Source organism: Castor canadensis, chromosome X (genome assembly GCF_047511655.1).
Source record: "Castor canadensis chromosome X, mCasCan1.hap1v2, whole genome shotgun sequence".
Taxonomy (NCBI): domain Eukaryota; kingdom Metazoa; phylum Chordata; class Mammalia; order Rodentia; family Castoridae; genus Castor; species Castor canadensis.
Genome location: NC_133405.1, coordinates 125,412,945 through 125,435,946, shown reverse-complemented (window position 1 = coordinate 125,435,946; position 23,002 = coordinate 125,412,945). Strand labels below are relative to the sequence as shown.

General features: G+C 35.2%; 1 protein-coding gene across 8 annotated transcripts in view; it reads right to left on the bottom strand.

Moving 5' to 3' along the window:
- The window catches only part of Bclaf3 (BCLAF1 and THRAP3 family member 3), a 68,940-nt gene that overhangs the window by 14,081 nt on the left and 31,857 nt on the right, over positions 1-23,002 (bottom strand). For 4 of the 8 annotated variants that reach the window (XM_074064282.1, XM_074064281.1, XM_074064280.1 and 1 more), the window contains exons 6-11: positions 22,029-22,143; positions 21,236-21,299; positions 17,761-17,876; positions 7,719-7,833; positions 5,988-6,083; positions 777-932 (exon numbers count right to left, since the gene is read on the bottom strand). In XM_074064282.1, coding sequence (XP_073920383.1) covers positions 777-932; positions 5,988-6,083; positions 7,719-7,833; positions 17,761-17,876; positions 21,236-21,299; positions 22,029-22,143 — 662 coding nt within the window. Of the gene's footprint in view, positions 1-776; positions 933-5,987; positions 6,084-7,718; positions 7,834-17,760; positions 17,877-21,235; positions 21,300-22,028; positions 22,144-23,002 lie in introns of those variants that run through there. The other 4 variants (XM_074064284.1, XM_074064286.1, XR_012444643.1 and 1 more) reach the window with 4 other exon arrangements.

Genomic DNA, 23,002 nt, shown 5'->3' with positions numbered 1-23,002 from the left:
ATGGAAAATTTTTCATTATACATATTGTACCACAATTTAAAAACTATATGAATGGGGAGAAAAAGACAAGTTAGTGTATTTTGTGATTATGCATCTTTTATATAAAGTCAGTTTGATATTTTTGGTACACAGACAATTTACATTGTATAAGACTAAAATATATCATTCAAAGTCTTTACCTAGGGCTGGCAGAGTGGTTCAAGTGGTAGAATGCAAGGATGAGGCCCTGAGTTCAAACCCCAGTACTGCCAAAAAAAAACCTCTTCTCATAACAAAAAAGGGCTGGTGGAGTGGCTCAAGCAGTAAGAGTGCCTGCCTAGCAAGCGTGAGACCCTGAGTTCAACCCACAGTGTCACCAAAAAAAAAAGTATGAAAGTCTTTACATAAATTTCCATTTAAATGATTAGATGTAAAACAAAAATACTAAAATAAAAAGTTAAAAGGGAACTGGAGGTATGGCTCAAATGGTAGAGCACCTAACTCACAAGTGAAAAACCTTGAGTTCAAACCACCATACTGCAAAAAAAAGAAAAAGTTAAAAGAATTGTTGTATTCCAAATGTTTGGGGTAAAATATTTAAAAGCATTTTAAGATTAAATAGCCTCATATCTCTATAAGCATTACTCCTTGAAGTTTTTATTCAGTAAGAATAGAATATTTTAAAATCCAGATTATTTCTTAAAACAAAATGAAAAACCCAATTTATCTAATTAACATACATAATTCAGGCGTTCAAAAATCACTTGACATTTTTAAATGATCATAACCCAACTAACCTTTTTTTTCCTCTGTAATCTGTCTCTGAATTTATTAGTGATAAATCCCTTTGGACCAGCAAACCGTAAACGCTGATATTTAGCTTGAATGTACAAGCTTTTCTGTACCAGGTCTGATTTACAATGGGGTTGGAATCTGCCACTTCTAAAGTTGCTCTGTAAAAGAAAAAAAAGAATTAAATGTGAAAACTACAGTTTCCAAGTCTACCTTATTAGTATAACAGATGGACAAATGCCTAGTACTGTAGAGATGCCCTTGATTCTAGGCACTACAGATATTAAAAGGGACTAGGTTAATGGTGACAATAAAGTATATTTCCCTCAAACTAGCTGCTAATTTGTTTTATGTAGTAATTTAAAAAACTCTTTCTTTTAAATAAAAACCAATTTAAAAACTGTTAGTTAAAAGAATATGAAATGAATTCTTGAAATTCATCATGCTGAATGATACAATTTTCAATACCTTTAATGAGCTAAAATGATTCTTCTGATTCATAGTGATTGTATCAAATATTAATGTGGGGGAAAAGACATAAAATTATTAAAATCTAAGAATTGAAAACTGTTAACTTTACTCCTATCAATACCTTCAAATCAATCTTTCTTTTCTTACCACAAAAAAAAAAAACTATTATAGTGCCAGGCACCAGTGGCTCATGCCTGCAATCCTAGCTACTCAGGAGGCAGAGATCAGGAGGACTGTGGTTCGAGACCAGCCTGAGCAAAAAGTGAGACCCTATAGCAAAAATTCCCAACACCGAAAAGGGTTGGCAGAGTGGCTCAAGTGATAGAGCACCATCCTAGCAAGCATGAGGCCCTGAGTTCAGACCCCGGTAGTGAAAAAAAAAAACATTATAGCAAATATGAATTATAAAGACCAATTCCTGGCCTAAATACTGTCTAATATTATAGTAGACATAAGAGGACAGTGAATATTTGTGTGTTTTCCATGTGGTTATAAAAGAAATTGGTCCTGTAATTTCACGTTATGGATGGGAAGAGTCTTTAATTTTGTCAGTCATGAACCAATCTTTTCCAAACCTTTCCATATAATTCTCCAAACCTTCCCTCCCTCACTCCCTCTACCATACATTTCTGATGGCCACCTCCATTTTCATGCATCTTCCTAGAATAATCTAAAACAGAGGGGAAAAGTGGCCCAAGTATTCTCAGATGGGTTCTAGCCCTACTAAGTCTTAAAACCTTGGCTACTTGCTAACTCACTGGAACAGTCTATATTAAATTCTTGATTACAAAGAGATTTTGCCATAAAATCATTTAACTAAATCTTTTATAGAAAAATAAACATGTAGGGTTAGAGGTATAGCTCTGTGGCAGAGAAACATGCATGCATGAAGTTCTGAGTTCAATCCTCAGGACTGGAAAAAAATTTTAAAATGTGAAACCATATGAAGTAAAACTGTAGGCAAAATTAAACTTGTAACAGAATAAGTTCAGCACAAACTGAATACTGGAAATTCTAATTCCAGGAAGTCAGCAGATGATATGGTAGAAAAGATATGAACTTTGGTGACCCAACACACTTTCTCAGATGTGGTTAACTATAAAATTCTTCTGAACTTACTTCACCAAACCCTTACCTAATACTATGTACAAAGGAAAGACAAAACAGACCCTCCCCTTTTCCTGTAGGGGCTGACAATTTAGTAAAGATGCCAGTCTTAGCAACAGACAGGCAGCTAATCTTTCTGATTTCTGCCAACAGGATTCCCTACCAAGATCCAAGAAAAGGGTTCTCCAAGCCTGCAGAACATGAAACAGGATTTACCTTTACTGGCACAAACATAAGTCCTATTCTTCCATCTCTCTTTACCATTCAAGGTAAGGACTTGACCAGTGTTCATTTATTGGGTCAGAATAAAAGTTGCAAACTCTATGCCTTCAAAACAGCAGCCACTGTATACGAAATTTATTACCAAATATGTTTTCTTTTTAAATAAAATCATACTTATTCTTTGAAGATTAATATTTATGAAGGATAAACATTTTCTGCTAATATTTGATTTCATATTCTCAATTTCTCAAACAAATGCTCACAGTAAATAAGAAAATATGCACAGTGGCAGATGCTGCTTTGGAGGCTGAGGCAGTATTGCTTGAGCCCAGGAGTCAGAGGCCAGTCTGGGCAAGATAGTGTGACTCTGCCTTAAAATAAAACAAAACAAAAAAGAAAAGAAATCTAGTTATATGTAAATGTTTGATGACAAAGTCATGTGGAGAGGGTTTTGTCTTTAAATCAAATTCCTTTTTTGCTCTGAATTAAAAACACCCTGAGCCACATTCCAACTATTACATGACCAAGGTCCCAAATGAATGGGATGAAGTCAATTGTGGGCCCCTTTACAATGCCTACAGGGAAGAGTTTACTATTTGTAAACTAAGGCTAAAACTGAAGCTAAAATTATAAAACAAACAAGAACACATTTACTATATATAAAGTTAAAGGTCTAAATAAGCCTATGTAGCCCATTACAGATATCAATGAGATAAGAGTCCCTCAACATGAAGTGCTAAACAAGTAATAACTCCCAAATAAATTATTATAAGGTTAAACACACAAAGAGCCTTGAGGAAAGTCAATATAATTCTTCACAAACACTATAATTGCTACATTAAATAAAAGGCCTCTTCAAACACTACTTGTTTCCATTTGATAATAAAATTCAGATTAATCAGAAACTAAGGCAATGCCAGAAGGGTTTAGTTAAGTCAGTTGCCATTGCTGGAACTGCTGCTATTTTTTAAAAAGGAGAGAGACACTTGTGAGGCTGTGAAAAGGGAGAACTGGCTACAAGACGTGCAGCATTACCAATATTAAGCTACTAAGTTAATGAAAGCCATGATAAGTGTTATACTAAATTACACCTTTAAAATTATGGCCTGTTTATTATTTAGATACCTAGACAGAACATTTATAATGTTTAGGTTCTATAATAATTTTCAACTATTTGGACACTAGGAATGGATTTTAATCTTTCTGAAATTTAGTTTTTTGTTTATCTTATTTTACTTTATAAGTTCCATCCTCAGAGTACTTAATAACTGAAAATGGGCCATGGACAATTTGGCAAAACAAATGTACACATGGTATATTACAACAGAGTACTTAAAAGAACCAAGTAGATTATTCTTTTCACACTTATTTTAGAAATGGGGATGTCGTACATGTAGAAGCACCTAAGTTTAGAAAGTCTGGCATTGTGCTAAGCTTATTTTCCACTTATTTTCTTAAAGTTACAGAAAATTTAAGGTAAAGAGAATCATGAGACACTATAACTTCACTAAGATTATTGCACAAAGTTGTTGTACCAGAGCTAAACTTGAGATTGGTATAATCCGTTCTCATGTATTTAATAAGGTGATTACTACCTGGCTTTGAAATAGTCTAACTCATGTAAAAATAAATTTTAACAACATACTTCCTTTTTGTAGGAAGGATTATTTCTTCACACTATTTTACTATAAAAATTGAAAACTTCTAAGAAATCCTATAACATTACACAATTTTAACTGATGGTTAAGAGGAAAAATTATTGCATTTTTTTAAAATTTCTATGCGATAATGCTAAAGAATCTTACCTTAAGAAGGGTAATAGGCTATAGATCTTGTGATGAACTTAGAAAAATGCAACAATCAACTATATCTGACTAGTAAGAAGAGCAACACAGTAAAAGCACTTAGATCTGAAAGTTCTCTAGGTGAAAAAGACATCACATTTTCAGTTGATCTGATGCCTCATTGCTTGAGATGAAAAAATAGTATAAAACATGTTTATATATTCTATGACCATAGCTATTATTGAAAATCTAATGTCATGTATGTTTTTAGGTATATAAACCATTGAATAAAAATCTATGCAATTACTACAAATTATTTTACTCCTAGTAAAAGAATCTTTCAATAGCTAGAAATTTTGGCTGTTAACAATCCAGGTATTGCCAGGTACCAGTGGCTCATACCTCTAATCCTAGCTACTTGGGAGGCCAAAATCAGGAGTATTATGGTTCAAAGCCAGCCCAGGCAAAAAGTGAGACCCTATCTCAAAAACATCCAACACAAAGAGGACTAGCAGAGTGGCTCAAGTGGTAGAGCACCTGCCTAGCAAGTGTGAGGTCCCAAATTCAAATGCCTATAACACCAAAAATATAAAAATAAAACAATAAAAATAAAAATAAAAACAGCCCAGGTATTAACAGAAAATCACTCAACTACCTGCCTAGTCTATAGTTTTGAGATAGTTTATACTACCTTTCTGCCATACTAACTTCCTCTTAGTGAGCTAACTACTCTATCAAGCTTGCATAGTACCTTCATGAAAAAAGCTCAAATTTATTCCTTTTCTTTTTGGGGGGTGGAGGAGAAAGAGACAAAATAGAGTGGAAAATATGAAAACAGCACATGCCATAAAGAAAAAATTCAGTCAAAATGGATTTAAAAAGCACCCCAACTTTTGAGAGCCCGAAGATCAAAATATAGTACTTTTTACTATAATTTCCACTTCATCCATTTGTTTGGATAATGAGGTGTTCTGGATAAGCAAGCATATTGGTTGATTAAAACTATCATTTACATCACATATAAATGTACAAAAAAATAGAATATGATAAAATGATGATCCAGAAGGCCTCTGAGAGTTGTATGTCTATGGGCAGGGTTTGTAAGTCGTAGAGAAAGCACTATAGCATTGCATTTATACCTTACATGCTAAGGGGCAAGCTTAACAGGAGGTCTTAGGACCTTGCCCGCCTCCCCACATAGAATCACTCCACTTGTATCTGTTTTATGTATTTGTAAATGTATTTTTATATAAAAAATATGTATTATTATATAAAAAAAAGTATTATTATATGTATTAATACATATAAAATATGTATTATTATATGTATTAATACATATAAAATATGTATTATTATATGTATTAATACATATAAAATATGTATTATTATATAAAAATGTATTTTTATATAAAATATTTTATTTTATGTATTTGTTCCACTGGTTAAAAAATTTGAAAGACAAGTTCTGAGGAAATAGGACATCATTAAACTGATTACAATTAACTAGAAATACTCATAAGAAACAGAAAGATTAGTTTATAGCCACTATTTAAAAGAATACCACAAAAACAGCTTTTAGTTTACTAATACTTAGAACATTATATCCAAAGCATAAGCCCAAAGTTAGAATACCTTAAAAGGTCCTTTAAAGTCTCTTGTATTTTGATGGTTTTCCTCAAGTTCAAATTGTTTCAGAATAATGATATCTTTTCTTTGCATAGTATAATTCTGAACAAAAGAGTATTAGTATGAGTTAATATACTTTAAGGCTTATTTTGAAAACTAGTTTCACCATTAAAAAGATACATGCTTAGGGATTAAAGGATTAAGAACACAAAGCAGGGAGCAGGGAGATTAGCTGTAGGCATACACATACTTCTTCTTTCATATGACCCAGGCTAAGTTTGTGAGAAATGTAAAAAACAAACAAACAAAAAAACAAACACTGCTGTACAGCACAACAATTGACTGTTAGAAAACTAACTTCAAATCTCACATTTATTTATTCAGGCATCCAGAACAGAAAGAAACCTATTACTATCAGGAGTTGCTAAAGGGTTCTTACTGCCTAAAAAGAACACAAATCTTGAACACTGCAGGAGGCAGGTTTTGTTAACTCAGATTAATTGATTTGAGATGATGCTCCTACCATGGCATGGAAAGTATCACAAAATAACTCGCAGGAGAAGTAACTATAAAGAACCTGAATCCCATAGTGGGAATAGAAAAAAATGGAGAATCCATTCTTTACAGAATTTCCTATTTCTAAAATCAACAGTCTTACAATCTTCTTACTCCACTTTCTGTGGCGTCTGACCAGAGGAAGGACTGTATTAAGCAGCTGCTGACATGGCTGCTAACGAACCTTACCAATGATCCTTCCCTTTGAATGTGAGCAAGACCTACTAACTTGCTTCTTACAATACCAATATGTTTACTTCTGAAATTAGGCTAAAAACAGACTCTGGCTTCTATCTTTCTAGCCATTAATTATGGAAGAACAGTCAGCTGTATTTTGTGAGCCCTATAGGCAAATATTTAAAACAGAAAATAGATTAGTGGTTGGCTGAGGGTGTGAACAGGGAATACTTAAACTGGCATGAGGGCTCTTAGTGGGTAATAAACATATACTAAAAGTAGATTATGGTGATGCCTATATATCTTGGTAAATTTACTAAAAAAATCATTAAATTGTAGCCCTAAAACGGGTGAATTTGACAGTATGGAAATTATATCTTTTTTTTTTTTTGGCACTGGGGTTTGAACTCAGGGCCTCGTAGAGGCAGACATTCTACCACTTGAGCCACTCCACCAGACCTTTATTTTTTGTGTTGGGTATTTTCAAGATAGGATCTCACAAACTATTTGCCCAAGACGGCTTCAAACTGTGATTCTCCTGATCACTGCCTCCTGAGTAGCTAGGATTATAGGCGTGAACCACCAGCACCTGGCTGGAAATTATATATTAATAAAGTTGTTCTCAAAACATCGTAAGAAAGTTAGTACTGTTGAAACTATTCCAAGAATGAGGGGAGGAGGGATAAAAGAGAATGATGGATAGGGTGAATTCAAGTATTATATACATTTTAAGAACGTTTGTAAATGCCACAATGTACCCCCAGCACAATTAAAAAAAGAACTAATACAAAATTAAAATTATAAAAATCCTTTAAAAAGTTAGTACTATAATAAATCCAATAAAATTCTACCAAATCAAATATGAGATGAACATTTCTTCTGTCATAATAACTTTAAGCCTCAACAGAATTTTCAACACGTACTTAATGAACAGTTACAAACATTTTGAAAAATACAGATATACTTAAGGAGAACACACAAAAAAGTTCAAAACTCTAATCTTACTATGTAAGGTTTTTGAATAAATTTTCTAAAATTTGATTTTATAAAATGTGGAGGTTTTTGGAATCCATCAGCATGAATATTCTTCACCTTTGAAAAACTGGAACACTGATCATTCCTAATACAATGGAAAAGAGAAAATAAGAATCTTTTATTAGTTTACTGTTGTCCAACAAATAAACAAGAAAAAATTAAAAATCCCTTCAAAGACAAAGTAGCATGACAGTAAAACCTCAGTGATCTAAAAGTACAAATGGTAGTTATTAGGGCTAACAACCTCATCTTTCAACAAACATTATTTAGCTAAATTGGAATTTAACAACAGGAGAAAAACAATATTCCTTGTACCAGAGTTCTCAATCTGAGGCCCAAGGATAGGTTTCCTGGAGGCTGTAACTGATATGTGAAATGTGTATTTTCCGAGGCAAGATTGGCACTGGGATAAAATCCACACTGCTAATCATAATTTACAGAGTCCTTCTTGCTCTGGTCCTTGCTTCAGTCTCCTAAACACACATATCAAACTTCAGGTATATTTAACTATGTGTGGTTCTGAGCACATCCGAAAATCTCTTTTGCTTCCACATCTTTGCACCTGCAATTCCTTCTGTGATCATTTCCTTCCACTTGGATTAACTTCAAAGTTTAGCTCTATTTGTATCTCTTCCAAGGAAGGCTTTCTTAAACCCCTCTAGAGCAGACTAGGTACCCCCTGCTATGAGCAACTGCAGCATTTTGGGGTCTTGATACCTATCTCTCTATGTTTGTAACTGCTGGTATACTACTGTGTGTTTAATGGAACAGCTGATTCCTTTATAGGATGGTTCATTGTGACCCCAACTCAGATCCTGGAACCTGACCTGAAGTAGTTCTGAAATGTTAAAAAAACAAACAAACATGTCCTGTCAAAAAGTTCCTGATACGATAGAAGACAAACCAGCAGGGTGCAAAGCTACATATTGAGGATAATTTCAATTATTTAAATGATATATAAAAATTATATTTAAAATATTTTAAAATATATATGTTTATAAAAGTGACAGAAAATGTGCTAAATGTTAACAGTGGTCATTTCTAACTGATGAAATTAAGAGTTCCTTATATTTTATTCTTATACTTTATTATATTATCCCAAATGATTACTATTAGCATACATGACTACTTATAAACAAAACAATGGGATTTTATGAATCCTTTTTATGAAGCATATATCAGATAAGGAAATACAGGTTGAGCATCCCTAATATAAAAATTTGAAATCCTCCAAAATCTGAAACTTTTTGCACATTAACATGACATCACAAATGGAAAATTCCATACCTGACCTCATGTGACCATTCATACATAGTCAAATCATAGGTGCACAAAAATATTGTATAAAATTATCTTCAAGCTCTATGTATAAGGTGTATATGAAATGTAAATGAGTTTTATGTTTAGATTTGAGCTCATCTCCAAGATATCTCAGTATATATATGCAAATATTCCAGTATTCCAAAAACCTTGAAATCTGAACCATATCGGATCCCAGCCATTTTGGATAAGGAATATTCAGCCTCTGTACTATGTAGAATATATAAATAATTCTTTTTTTTAATTGTTCAATAAACTAAATAACTGTCTTTTTTTTTAATTCATATGTGCATACAATGCTTGGGTCATTTCTCCCTCCTGCCCCCCTAAAGAATTCTTATACCTCATCAATGAAAGGACAATAATCTGTTTTTAAAATGGGCAAAGGATTTGAACAGAAATGTCTCCACAGAAGACAGACAAGTGGCCAATAAGCATATGAAAAGATACTCTATCATTATTCATTAGGGAATTGCAAATTGAAACCAAAGTGAGACAGCAGTTTATACCCACTAGAATGGCTATAATCAAAATGATGATAGCATCAATATTCATAAGAGCACTACTAACAATAAGCAAAAGATAGAAACAACACAAATGTCCATGAACAGAAAATAAAGAAAATGTGATAAATCCATATAGAGAATATTATTCAGCCTTAAAAAGAAGAATTTTAAAAAGGAATGAAATCCTGACATATGATACAACATAGATGAACCCTGAAAACATTATGCTAAATGAAATAAGCCAAACACAAATACATACATATGATTCTACATATATGATGCACCTAAAATAAGCAAATTTATAGAGATAAAAAGAAAAGAGGTTAACATGGGGGTAAGGGAGGGAGGAATAGGGAGTTATTGTTTAATTGTATGTGAAGAAAAACAGTTATGGAAATGGATAATTGTGATAGTTACATGACATTATGAATATACTTAATGCTAATGAACTGTACACTTAAAACAACTAAAATGATAAATGCTATGTATACTTTACTACAATAAAATTTTTAAAAATATTTTCATACTTGACTTTTGACCAGGCAAATAAATAGCCACATTAAGGATTCTACTTGTCAGCCTCCCTATGGCCATAAGATGAAATTTTGGCCAATAAGTGTTAAAGTATCATGTGTAAATTTTAGGAAATCTTTTGAAGAAAAGACTAGAATGAGGACATGATGGCTAGAGCACAACCACACTGGAGCATGAAATAGACACCACGTGTAGAGGATATGGGAGGAGCAAGATCAAGGAGTCTGGTTCCCTGATGGGTCTACCCAACCATGCCATCTTATCATGTAAATTTCTTATCTCTAATCTTTTTTTAAACTTGAGAAAGGATTTTTTTTTCTAGATCTTACAGTCTGTTCTCTATCCAGCAACAGTAGGGATCCTTTTAAATTTTAAATGAGATTGAATCTCTTCTCTGGTTAGAACTCCAAATGTTTCCTAATTTTATTCAGAGTAAAATATAGTCTTCATGTCCTTAAATCATTCAAAGTCCTTCACAATTTGGTCTCATTTAATCACTTTCTTTTTTTTCCACTATTTTGTAACTCTACCAGCCTCCTTTTCTAGTCCTTAAACAAGAGCAACAATGCTCCTGCCTCAAGGTCTTTGCATTTACCATTCCCTCTTTTGAAATACTATCCCCTAAAGTAACCCTGTGACTAACTTAATTTGTGTTCCTGCTAAAATTTAAACTCATAATGCACATGTCACTCTTTCCTATTGTATTTTCTCTTCTGCCTTATTTTCATCTATCATTCCACTGACATGTATTTGTTTATTTTTCACTCTCCTATCATTAAGTTGCAAGTGCCAAGAAGACAAAGTTTTGTGTAGTTTTTCATTGTATCTTCAGTACTTAGAATAGTAACCTCAGAACAAAGAAATTAACATGTAAATATGTCATATATATGAAAAAAACCTTTATGAAGTTCACCCTTCATAAAGTACAGAATTATAGATTGTTATAATAAAAAAAAATAATGCTTTCCCACGGTAAAAAACTGACACCATTCATTCTAAAATCAGGAATGAGACAAGGATGCCCACTATCTCCACTCCTATTCAACACAGTACTGGAATTCCTAGCCAGAGCAATTAGGCAAGAAGAGGGAATAAAAGGAATACAAATAGGTAAAGAAACTGTCAAAATATCCCTATTTGCAGACGATATGATACTATACCTTAAAGACCCAAAAAACTCTACTCAAAAGCTCCTAGACACCATCAATAGCTACAGCAAGGTAGCAGGATATAAAATCAACATAGAAAAATCATTAGCATTTCTATACACTAATAATGAACAAACTGAGAAAGAATATATGAAAACAATTCCATTTACAATAGCCTCAAAAACAATCAAATACCTAGGAGTAAACTTAACAAAGGATGTGAATGACCTCTACAAGGAAAACTATAAACTCCCGAAGAAAGAGATTGAGGAAGACTATAGAAAGTGGAGAGATCTCCCATGCTCATGGATTGGTAGAATCAACATAGTAAAAATGTCTATACTCCCAAAAGCAATCTACATGTTTAATGCCATTCCCATCAAAATCCCAATAACATTCATTAAAGAGATCGAAAAATCTACCGTTAAATTTATTTGGAAACACAAGAGACCACGAATAGCCAAGGCAATACTCAGTCAAAAGAACAATGCTGGAGGTATCAATACCTGACTTCAAACCATATTACAAAGCAATAGCAATAAAAACAGCATGGTACTGGCACAAAAACAGACATGAAGACCAGTGGAACAGAATAGAGGATCCGGACATGAAGCCACACAACTATAACCAACTTATCTTTGACAAAGGTGCTAAAAGTATACAATGGAGAAAAGATAGCCTCTTCAACAAAAACTGCTTGGAAAACTGGTTAGCAGTCTGCAAAAACCTGAAACTAGATCCATGTATATCACCCTACACCAGTATTAACTCAAAATGGATCAAGGATCTTAATATCAGACCTCAAACTCTAAAGTTGATACAGGAAAGTGTAGGAAATACTCTGGAATTAGTAGGTATAGGTAAGAACTTTCTCAATGGAACCCCAGCAGCACAGCAACTAAGAGATAGCATAGATAAATGGGACTTCATAACACTAAAAAGCTTCTGCTCAACAAAAGAAATGGTCTCTAACCTGAAGAAACCACCCACAGAGTGGGAGAAAATATTTGCCAGCTACACATCAGACAAAGGACTGATAACCAGAATATACAAGGAACTTAAAAAACTAAACTCCAGAAATTAATGAACCAATGAAGAAATGGGCAACTGAACTAAACAGAACTGTCTCAAAAGAAATTCAAATGGCCAAAAAACACATGAAAAAATGCTCACCATCTCTAGCCATTAAGGAAATGCAAATCAAAACCACACTAAGATTCCACCTCACCCCTGTTAGAATAGCCATCATCAAAAACACCACCAACAACAGGTGTTGGCAAGGATGTGGAGTAAAAGGAACCCTTATACACTGCTGGTGGGAAAGCAAACTAGTACAACCACTGTGGAAAAAAATTTGGAGGCTTCTTAAAAATCTAAACATAGATCTGCCATATGATCCAGCAATACCACTCTTGGGGATATACCCAAAGGAATGCAACACAGGTTACTCCAAAGGCACGTGCACACCCATGTTTATTGCAGCACTATTCACAATAGCCAAGTTATGGAAACAGCCAAGATGCCCTACTATCAATGAATGGATTAAGAAAATGTGGTATTTATACATAATGGAATACTACTCAGCCATGAAGAAGAATGAAAGCTTATCATTTGCAGGTAAATGGATGGAACTGGAGAACATCATCCTCAGTGAGGTTAGCCAGGTCCAGAAGACCAAACATTGTATGTTCTCCCTCATATGCAGACATTAGATCAAGAGCAAACACAACAAGGGGATTGGACTTTGATCACCTGATAAAGCGAGAGCACACAAGGGAGGTATGAGGATAGGCAAGAAACCTCCCCAAAAAAACAAGATAGCATTTGATGTCCTCAATGAAAAGGAATTAATGCAGAAACTTTAAAGCGACAGAGGCCAATAGGAGAAGGGGACCAGGAACTAGAGAAAAGGTTAGTTTGAGAAGAATTAATTTAGAATGTAACACATATGTACAGAAAAGCAATGCGAGTAAACTCCCTGTATAACTATCCTTAGCTCAACTAGCAAAAACCCTTGGTCTTTCCTATTATTACATATACTCTCTCTTCAACAAAATTAGAGATAAGGGCAAAATAGTTTCTGCCAGGTAGCGAGGAGGTGGGAGGAAGAGGGAGGGGGTGGGGGGGAGAGGGAGGGGGTGGGGGAAAGGGAGGGGGTGAGGGGAAGGGGGGAGAAATGACCCAAACATTGTATGCACATATGAATAAAAGAAATAAATAATGCTTCACCATAAACTCCTAGTTAAAAAGAAAGTCCTGACAATTTAATGTCTTCTCAAAGTCCACTGATACTATTTTTAAGGTACTTAAGGGCACACAGCCTATACCTACATAACATCTCAATTACATTGTAGGGGACTGAGTACCACTGATTAGAAAAGTGAGAAATAGTGTGTCAGAAGACATGGAGACATCAGGGTAAGAGACTGATCGGAAGTGGGCACAAATAAAGAACAGCTGGCTGTTAGAGATTAGATGGACTCCCCAAGAATTAGCCTTGCTGGTGAAGGATCCTAAGGCATTGGGGGAATAGCAATCCAGATAGAGATGCATTATAATTTAAGTATCCTCTGCCCTGTCTGCTTCTTTGGAAAGTCTTCATTCATTCACTCATTCACTCAACAAATGTGAACTAAGCTCAAAGTATGGAGAAAACAATGGTCAGGAAATAGACACAGAGCCTACAGAGCTTGCATGTAACTTTTAAAGGGAAACCACATGGGTGGAAAATCACTATTATTATGATTTATATTTTCATTATGCTTCATTTCTATGGAACTTATACATTGTCTTTATTTAAAAGGTTTATATAAAAATGAGATTAATTTGGATAAACTGAATTACTAAGATAAAAGGATAAAATAAAATGAGTTTCTTACTTTTTCCTTGCTTTAAATTTTTTATGTCTTTTATTTTAATAAGGAAATCAAACTAGGACAATTAAGAAATCAAAGGTTCTGTATCATTAAAAAAACACAAACAATGACGAGTGTTGGTGAGGACATAGATAAACTGGACCCCTCACACATTGCTGGTGGGATGTGAAATGATGCAGTCACTTTGGAAAACAGTCGAGTAGCAGTTCCTCAAAAAGTTAAACACAGAGTTACCATCTAACTCATCAATTCTACTTGCAGGTATATACTGAAGAGAAATGAAAACATATCCACAAAAAACTTGCACATAAGCCGAGTGCTGGTAGCTTATACCTGTAATCCTAGCTACTTGGGAGGTTGAGATCAGGAGGCTCATGGTTCGAGGACAGTCCAAACAAATAGTGTGTGAGACCCTATCTCCAAAATAACCAGAACAAAATGTACTGGAGGCATGGCTCAAGCAGTAGATTACCTGCTTTGCAAGGTTGAAGCTCTGAGTTCAAATCCAAGTCGCACCAAAAAATAAAACTTGTTCAAATCCAAGTCGCACCAAAAAATAAAACTTGCACACAAATGTTCATAGCAACATTATTCACAGTAGCTAAAACACAGAAATAACTAAAATGTTCCTCAACTGATAAATGGATAAACACATGGCTTATCTATACAATGGAATATTATTCAGCCATAAAAGAAATCTTCATGATACAGAGATAAATGTTGAAAACATTATGCAACATGAAAGAACCAGTCACAGAAAGCCACATATCACATGACTGCATTTATATGAAATGTCAAGAATAGGCAAATCCAGGAATACAAAGTAAAACAGTGGTTGCTAGGGGTCAGGGGAAGGAGAAATGGGTACAGCTAATGGGTACAGTGTTTGCTTATGGGGTGATGAAATGTGTGGAATAGTGATGATGGTATACAACTCTATGAATGTACTAAAAAGTGTTTACTTTAAAAGATGAATTTTATGATAATTAAAATAGCAATTTTTAAAAAATTTTATTTTATTCATATGTGCATACAATGTTTGGGTCATTTCTCCCCCCTTCCCCCACCCCCTCCCTTATCCCCACCGCCCCCTCCCTCTTCCCCCCTACCCCCTCGCTACCCAGCAGAAACTATTTTGCCCTTATCTCTAATTTTGTTGAAGAGAGAGTATAAGCAATAATAGGAAGGAGCAAGGGTTTTTGCTGGTTGAGATAAGGATAGCTACACAGGGAGTTGACTCACATTAATTTCCTGTGTGTGTGTGTTGCCTTCTAGGTTAATTCTTCTTGATCTAACCTTTTCTCTAGTTCCTGGTCCCCTTTTCCTATTGGCCTCAGTTGCTTTTAAGGTATCTGCTTTAGTTTCTCTGCGTTAAGGGCAACAAATGCTAGCTAATTTTTTAGGTGTCTTACCTATCCTCACCCCTCCCTTGTGTGCTCTCGCTTTATCATGTGCTCATAGTCCAATCCCCTTGTTGTGTTTGCCCTTGATCTAATGTCTGCATATGAGGGAGAACATACGATTTTTGGTCTGTTGGGCCAGGCTAACCTCACTCAGAATGATACTCTCCAATTCCATCCATTTACCAGCGAATGATAACATTTCGTTCTTCTTCATGGCTGCATAAAATTCCATTGTGTATAGATACCACATTTTCTTAATCCATTCGTCAGTGCTGGGGCATCTTGGCTGTTTCCATAACTTGGCTATTGTGAATAGTGCTGCAGTAAACATGGGTGTGCAGGTGCCTCTGGAGTAACCTGTATCACAGTCTTTTGGGTATATCCCCAAGAGTGGTATTGCTGGATCAAATGGTAGATCAATGTCTAGCTTTTTAAGTAGCCTCCAAATTTTTTTCCAGAGTGGTTGTACTAGTTTACATTCCCACCAACAGTGTATGAGGGTTCCTTTTTCCCTGCATCCTCACCAACACCTGTTGCTAGTGGTGTTGCTAATGATGGCTATTCTAACAGGGGTGAGGTGGAATCTTAGTGTGGTTTTAATTTGCATAAAATAGCAATTTTTTAAAACTCATAACTCCATATGTCATACCAACTATTCAATACCAATAAAAAATCCAACAGCCCAAGCAAAAGACACCTTATAGGAAGACATCTTTACATGCTGAAACACTGCCCTCACAGCTAGCATTAATAAATTTAATGCTAATTAGCCACACTACTTTACATTCATCACTTTACTCAATCTTAACCACCAATATGAGATAAATGTCTTATTCCTATTTCACAGATAAAGAAACAGAGACTAAGTAACTTGCTCCAAATCAGTCACATAGCTAGGAGTCTAAAAGCTAAGCACTGAACTCAGGTGTAATTCAAGCTCTAATCATCTCAAAGAGTAAAGGTATATTCTGAAACATTATACAGTCTTTATGATATGCCGATAGGTTAAATTTATTTGAAAAGTCCTGTTTCATGGTACACTTGGTTTCTTAAAAAAAACAAGATAGTAAACTTGTGTCATTAAAGAGCACAGTTATACATGCATTAACCATATCACATTAAGAGACCTATGGTTTCCACTCAGCAAGGAGCAAGATTTTTACTATTTTATATGCAATCATTTCATATACCACAACACACAGTTTTACTATCTTTTAAACAGTCCCAAACTTATTGTCAGAATCAAGCCCAGTTTTAAATAAGCTCCATGTATTTTAACTAAGACCTAGTAAGGCAGACTTGACTCAAAAGTCTAGTAAAATATTTTAACAATTTGTTACTAAGGATAATGGAAAAACAATTAGCACTGACCCTTCCTGTTCACGTATTTCCATTTTCTGGGAGATTCAAATAGTGTGAGGACTCTTGGCCAAACTAGAAATTTGACCCACTCAATTATACTTCATAATCACATAGGGTCCCAGAGTTGCCACAAGTTCCACTAGAGAACTAGAGATAACTGGGGCCAATCTAGATGACTAAGAGCCCCTAAAAAGAGATATGAGTTTGGGAAAGAAAAATGAGGACTGAATGATGATCTATTTGCCATACATGGCATAAGTACTACAAATATGCCAGTTGTTTAATACATGTAACTACCCCATATAGTAAGTTTGTTTTTATCATCACTTTAGATGGACAATCTCTAGAGATTCAGCAAATTTGTTCAAGTTCAAACAGCGTTTAAATGGGAAGAGATGAGATTCAAACTTAGGTCTCCTCTGCATTCTCTACTCCTCTGTCTATTTCATGGACAGACACACATGAAGAACCCTGAAAGGAAATTGTACTGACCTCAGGAAACTTTGTACTAGTCAGACTAACTCAGAATCTAAAGGGCAAAATGTGTAAGTTTTAATCAGCTAGAGACAAACAGTCCATAAACTTGCTGGTCCTAGTTCCTGCTAATATTCAGAAAGCTGTTACACTCCTTTGTAGAATTATGAAGACCTCAAATATTCACCTACCCCATAATTTTTGTTGTTCAAATTAAGCTGCATAATGATCATAGAATAACTGTGAAACATTTTAATAGATTTCAGTTAAACATATAAAATTGGTTTAAAGGATCAAATCTCTACACTAAAATTATCACACAAAAATTGAAAAAAAATGCTAAAGCACAAAGCTTTCTGATAACAGGATGTTTTTCATATATTGATTACCTCTCTGCAGCACTAGCTATGTGAAAAATGTGCTCATCTTCATTCTGTAACCGTTCTTTTCTCCTTCTTTCAATGTCATGTCGTAGGTCATTTGGATCTATTATTTTGGCCAGAGTCTGAGGAATTTTGACAGAAAACAAACCATTCACATTACTGTTAGTTGCACAAAGACCATACCTAATAAGAACCTTAATTAAAAGTCCTAAATAAATTACTTTGTACTCATCTTGCTAATGGTAGTATAAAGTGATACAAATATTTTGAGACATAATTAACAATGCGGTCAGAAAAGTTCTTAACATTGAACCAGTAATTCCACTTTTGAGATTCTATACCAAAGAAAAGGCTGCCTAGGTGAGAATATTCAAAATAATGTATTTAAAAAAATGAAAAATGGAAATAATTTAAATGCAAAAAGAATTTAAACAGAAAGGGAAGAATGATTAAATGAATCTTGTTAAATAACTCAAAATAATAACGTACACCATTTAAATTAATAAATACTATGTGGAAGTCAATATAAAAAACTTTTTGAAAAAACTAATTTAAGGCTGGGTGCTGGTGGCTCACGCCTGCAATCCTAGCTACTCAAGAGGCAGAGATCAGGAGGATCACAATTCATAGCCAGCCAGGCAAACAGTTTGTGAGACCCTATCTCAAAAAACCCTTCACAAAAAAGGGCTGGTGGAGTGGCTCAAGGTGTAGGCCCTGAGTTCAAACCCCAGTACAGCAAAAACTTAAAAAGCTTCAATCATAGAAGGTCAGGGGAATTCAGAGCTTTGGCATGAAAGAACTGTTATTATGGATAAAGAAAAAGAAAAAAAGCATACAAAACTGCACATACTTCAATAGTGACTATGTTAAAATACAACACGTAAGACTGTAAAAAAAATGATCAAATGATATTTTGTATTAACTGGTTACATTATAGATGATTTTTTAAAGTCCTCAAATTTCCTGTAAGTTGAATGCAATACTCTAATGGTTAGAAATTTTCTGAAAATGTCACTTAATAAACTAACCTATCTCTACACGTATAATAAAACTTGTAATCATTTTTTTTTCATTTTTCTTTTATTATTCATATGTGCATACAAGGCTTGGTTCATTTCTCCCCCCTGCCCCCACCCCCTCCCTTACCACCCACTCCGCCCCCTCTCTCTCCCCCCCCAATACCCAGCAGAAACTATTTTGCCCTTATTTCTAATTTTGTTGTAGAGAGAGTATAAGCAATAATAGGAAGGAACAAGGGTTTTTGCTGGTTGAGATAAGGATAGCTATACAGGGCATTGACTCACATTGATTTCCTGCGCGTGGGTGTTACCTTCTAGGTTAATTCTTTTTGATCTAACCTTTTCTCTAGTACCTGTTCCCCTTTTCCTATTGGCCTCAGTTGCTTTAAGGTATCTGCTTTAGTTTCTCTGCGTTAAGGGCAACAAATGCTAGCTAGTTTTTTAGGTGTCTTACCTATCCTCACCCCTCCCTTGTGTGCTCTCGCTTTTATCATGTGCTCATAGTCCAATCCCCTTGTTTTGTTTGCCCTTGATCTAATGTCTGCATATGAGGGAGAACATACGATTTTTGGTTTTTTGAGCCAGGCTAACCTCACTCAGAATGATGTTCTCCAATTCCATCCATTTACCAGCGAATGATAACATTTCGTTCTTCTTCATGGCTGCATAAAATTCCATTGTGTATAGATACCACATTTTCTTAATTCATTCGTCAGTGGTGGGGCATCTTGGCTGTTTCCATAACTTGGCTATTGTGAATAGTGCCGCAATAAACATGGGTGTGCAGGTGCCTCTGGAGTAACCTGCATCACAGTCTTTTGGGTATATCCCCAAGAGTGGTATTGCTGGATCAAATGGTAGATCGATGTCCAGCTTTTTAAGTAGCCTCCAAATTTTTTTCCAGAGTGGTTGTACTAGTCTACATTCCCACCAACAGTGTAAGAGGGTTCCTTTTTCCCCGCATCCTCGCCAACACCTGTTGTTGGTGGTGTTGCTGATGATGGCTATTCTAACAGGGGTGAGGTGGAATCTTAGCGTGGTTTTAATTTGCATTTCCTTTATTGCTAGAGATGGTGAGCATTTTTTCATGTGTTTTCTGGCCATTTGAATTTCTTCTTTTGAGAAAGTTCTGTTTAGTTCACTTGCCCATTTCTTTATTGGTTCATTAGTTTTGGGAGAATTTAGTTTTTTAAGTTCCCTGTATATTCTGGTTATTAGTCCTTTGTCTGATGTATAGTTGGCAAATATTTTCTCCCACTCTGTGGGTGTTCTCTTCAGTTTAGAGACCATTTCTTTTGATGAACAGAAGCTTTTTAGTTTTATGAGGTCCCATTTATCTATGCTATCTCTTAGTTGCTGTGCTGCTGGGGTTTCATTGAGAAAGTTCTTACCTATACCTACTAACTCCAGAGTATTTCCTACTCTTTCTTGTATCAACTTAAGAGTTTGGGGTCTGATATTAAGATCCTTGATCCATTTTGAGTTAATCTTGGTATAGGGTGATATACATGGATTTAGTTTCAGTTTTTTGCAGACTGCTAACCAAAAACTTGTAATCATTTCACAAATAAAAATTATTCTATCAGAAATATATTAAAATATCCTCTCTATATTTTATTCTCAATGAATAAATCAGCAGTCACTTTAGAATTTGACATAATTTTAATACAAAGAACTAATTTTATTCCCTCTTGGCTAGTCAAGATATTCTAATTAGTAAAAAAAAATTGTAGGTGGGAAGAGAGCTGTTGGATGGGAACCACACACAAAATGTTGCTATAAAGAAATTTAGCATTTCTGCAAGGTGATGGTGGCTACTCAGGAGGCAGAGATCAGGAGAATCACGGTTCGAAGCCAGCCCAGGCAAATAGTTCTGCGAGACCCTATCTCGAAAGACCCTTTATGAAAATAGGACTGGTAGAGTGGCTCAAGGTGAAGGCCCTGAGTTCAAGCCTCAGTACCAACCCCCCCCCAAAAAAGAAATTTAGTATTTCTATTACTTTGCTAGCACATATTCCACAGAATCTTTCACACATTCTATAGTAAATAGAAGGGCTATATCAAATGAGACTTAGCTCCTTTGCATTCATTCCACATACAATTTAAAATACATTCCCACACAATTGCTTTGGAAAATAGGTAGGAACATCTGTTGCACAAGCTTCACACTGTGGAGTTTTGGAATGAATATTAAATGCAGAAATTTTGTGTCAGTTTTACAAAGCTGTTATCCTTAGGAATTGTCCCTCTTCAGGAATATTTTTGCCTTTGATCAGTATTTTCACTCCAATCTGGCCAATAATCAGAATAACTTGGAGAACTTTTTAAATTTCAAATTCCAGGGTCTCAACTATTCTTCTTTATGTATTTTAACACTTCTTTTGACTCTCAATAACCAACCCCTTTTCCCATTAGTATACCAACAATAAGATAATCTCTCATCAAAAATTGTATTCACTTACCTGATCTGATTCATATACCACAGTCTGTTTACTTTGAAGATCAGCCAAAGACATATCTATTCTCCTAAAATAATAAAGGGCATATTATAATTAAAATAATTACACTATGCACTGATTTCCTGATTCTACTACTACAGAATAGAATTTGAAATACAGCGGGTATGTCTTGGAGAAAGCAAAAGAAACCTGCTACCAGGTGGCTTTTCATCTATATGGCAGTCTCTCAGTATATTTATTATCCTGTGAACCACATTACAGTAAAGTTTTAGTGGTTCTCAAATCACTAGTCTGTGTAACCTCAAATTTGTTCTGGTGATATACTGCATTCTAACATTGATTCAACTCAGCTCACAAGACAGGGTGCACCAACTGCTCAGACAAGTGCCAGCAGAAGGACATGTTTTCATCCTCCTGCCCTCAGAACAGCCATTGGTGACCACATGAAGCAACCCATGATTTTCAATGGCTTGACAACTGTCTTTCATTCTTCCAGTGATAACTTCAGGAGGCAACTACTATAGACACAGCAGGAGCAAATTTAGGTAGGTAAATATATTTTCAAAGTCCTACACATTTCAGCAGTGCTAGTCAATGGTTTCAGTGTGACCTATTTCATCTATTTCATTGATGTACATTGGCCCAGTGCCTGTTTGGGTAGGTCCTTTATGTAAAAAATATACTCCTAGATTCTACAGCAAGCCCAGGTGAGCAAACTCAGGAAGCAGCATCTTTCCAAATCTATTCTGATGCTTAGTTCCATGAGCTAAGTGGGAACACACTAATCAATCTTTACCTGTGAATTTCTGGATCTGAATTCAATTTAGTTTCATTTACATCTGTATTATGTGTCTTTTGCATTTTTGAGAAACGCTCATGTAGAGTGATGTCAGGCGATGGAAAATAATTTGCTGAAAAAGGAAACAAACAGTTTTATCTCAGTGTAAAATTGATTCCACTTAAAAGATTATATACAAGCACATGAAGAGGGGACTGTTAAAAAAATCCCATTTGTTTTCTCTTGAAAAATAAGTGGGACCGAAATTTAACTTTGCAGGCTAATTCGTAGTGTTCATCCAAACCTTTGCTTTTCCAAACCCAAGCAAGAGTTAGAAAACACTTGAGTTATGAATCCAAGAATTTTCTTCCTTTCTAACATGTCTGCTTACTTGTACAGGGGAAAAGACAGTGGCACGCTCAAAGTGAGAACTTTTCTTCTCCAAGGTAAGACCTTACTCTATCTGGGAAGCAAAGATGGCAGAGCTCTATAGTTCAACAACAGTGAATACTACCTCCACAAACAACCCTGAAACAGCAAAATGATTCTAAACAAAAGTTAAAAGTTATGTCTAAAAAAAAAAGTTATGTCTACATAGCACAGAAGACCTGCCTATGCCACTTTAGTTAATTAGCATTAACTGGAGTTCATGAAGACTCTTTGTTTTTTTTGCGGTACTGGGGTTTGAACTCAGAGTATCCCTCTTGAAAGACAAGAAGCCATGCCCCCCCGCCCTGCCCTTTTGCTTTAGTTATTTTTCAGATAGGGTCTTGTACTTTTTGCCTGAGTCAACTTTGGACTATGCTCCACCCACCTCTGCCACCCACATACCTGGGATCAGGCATGTACCACCTCACCTAGCTTATTGAGAGGGGAAGGGTCTTGTTAACTTTTTGCCCAGGCTGGCCTTGAGCTATAATCCTCCAGATCTTGACCTTCTGAGTAGGTGGGTTTACAGGTTTGAGCCATTGCACCTGGTTCCAGGTTATTCT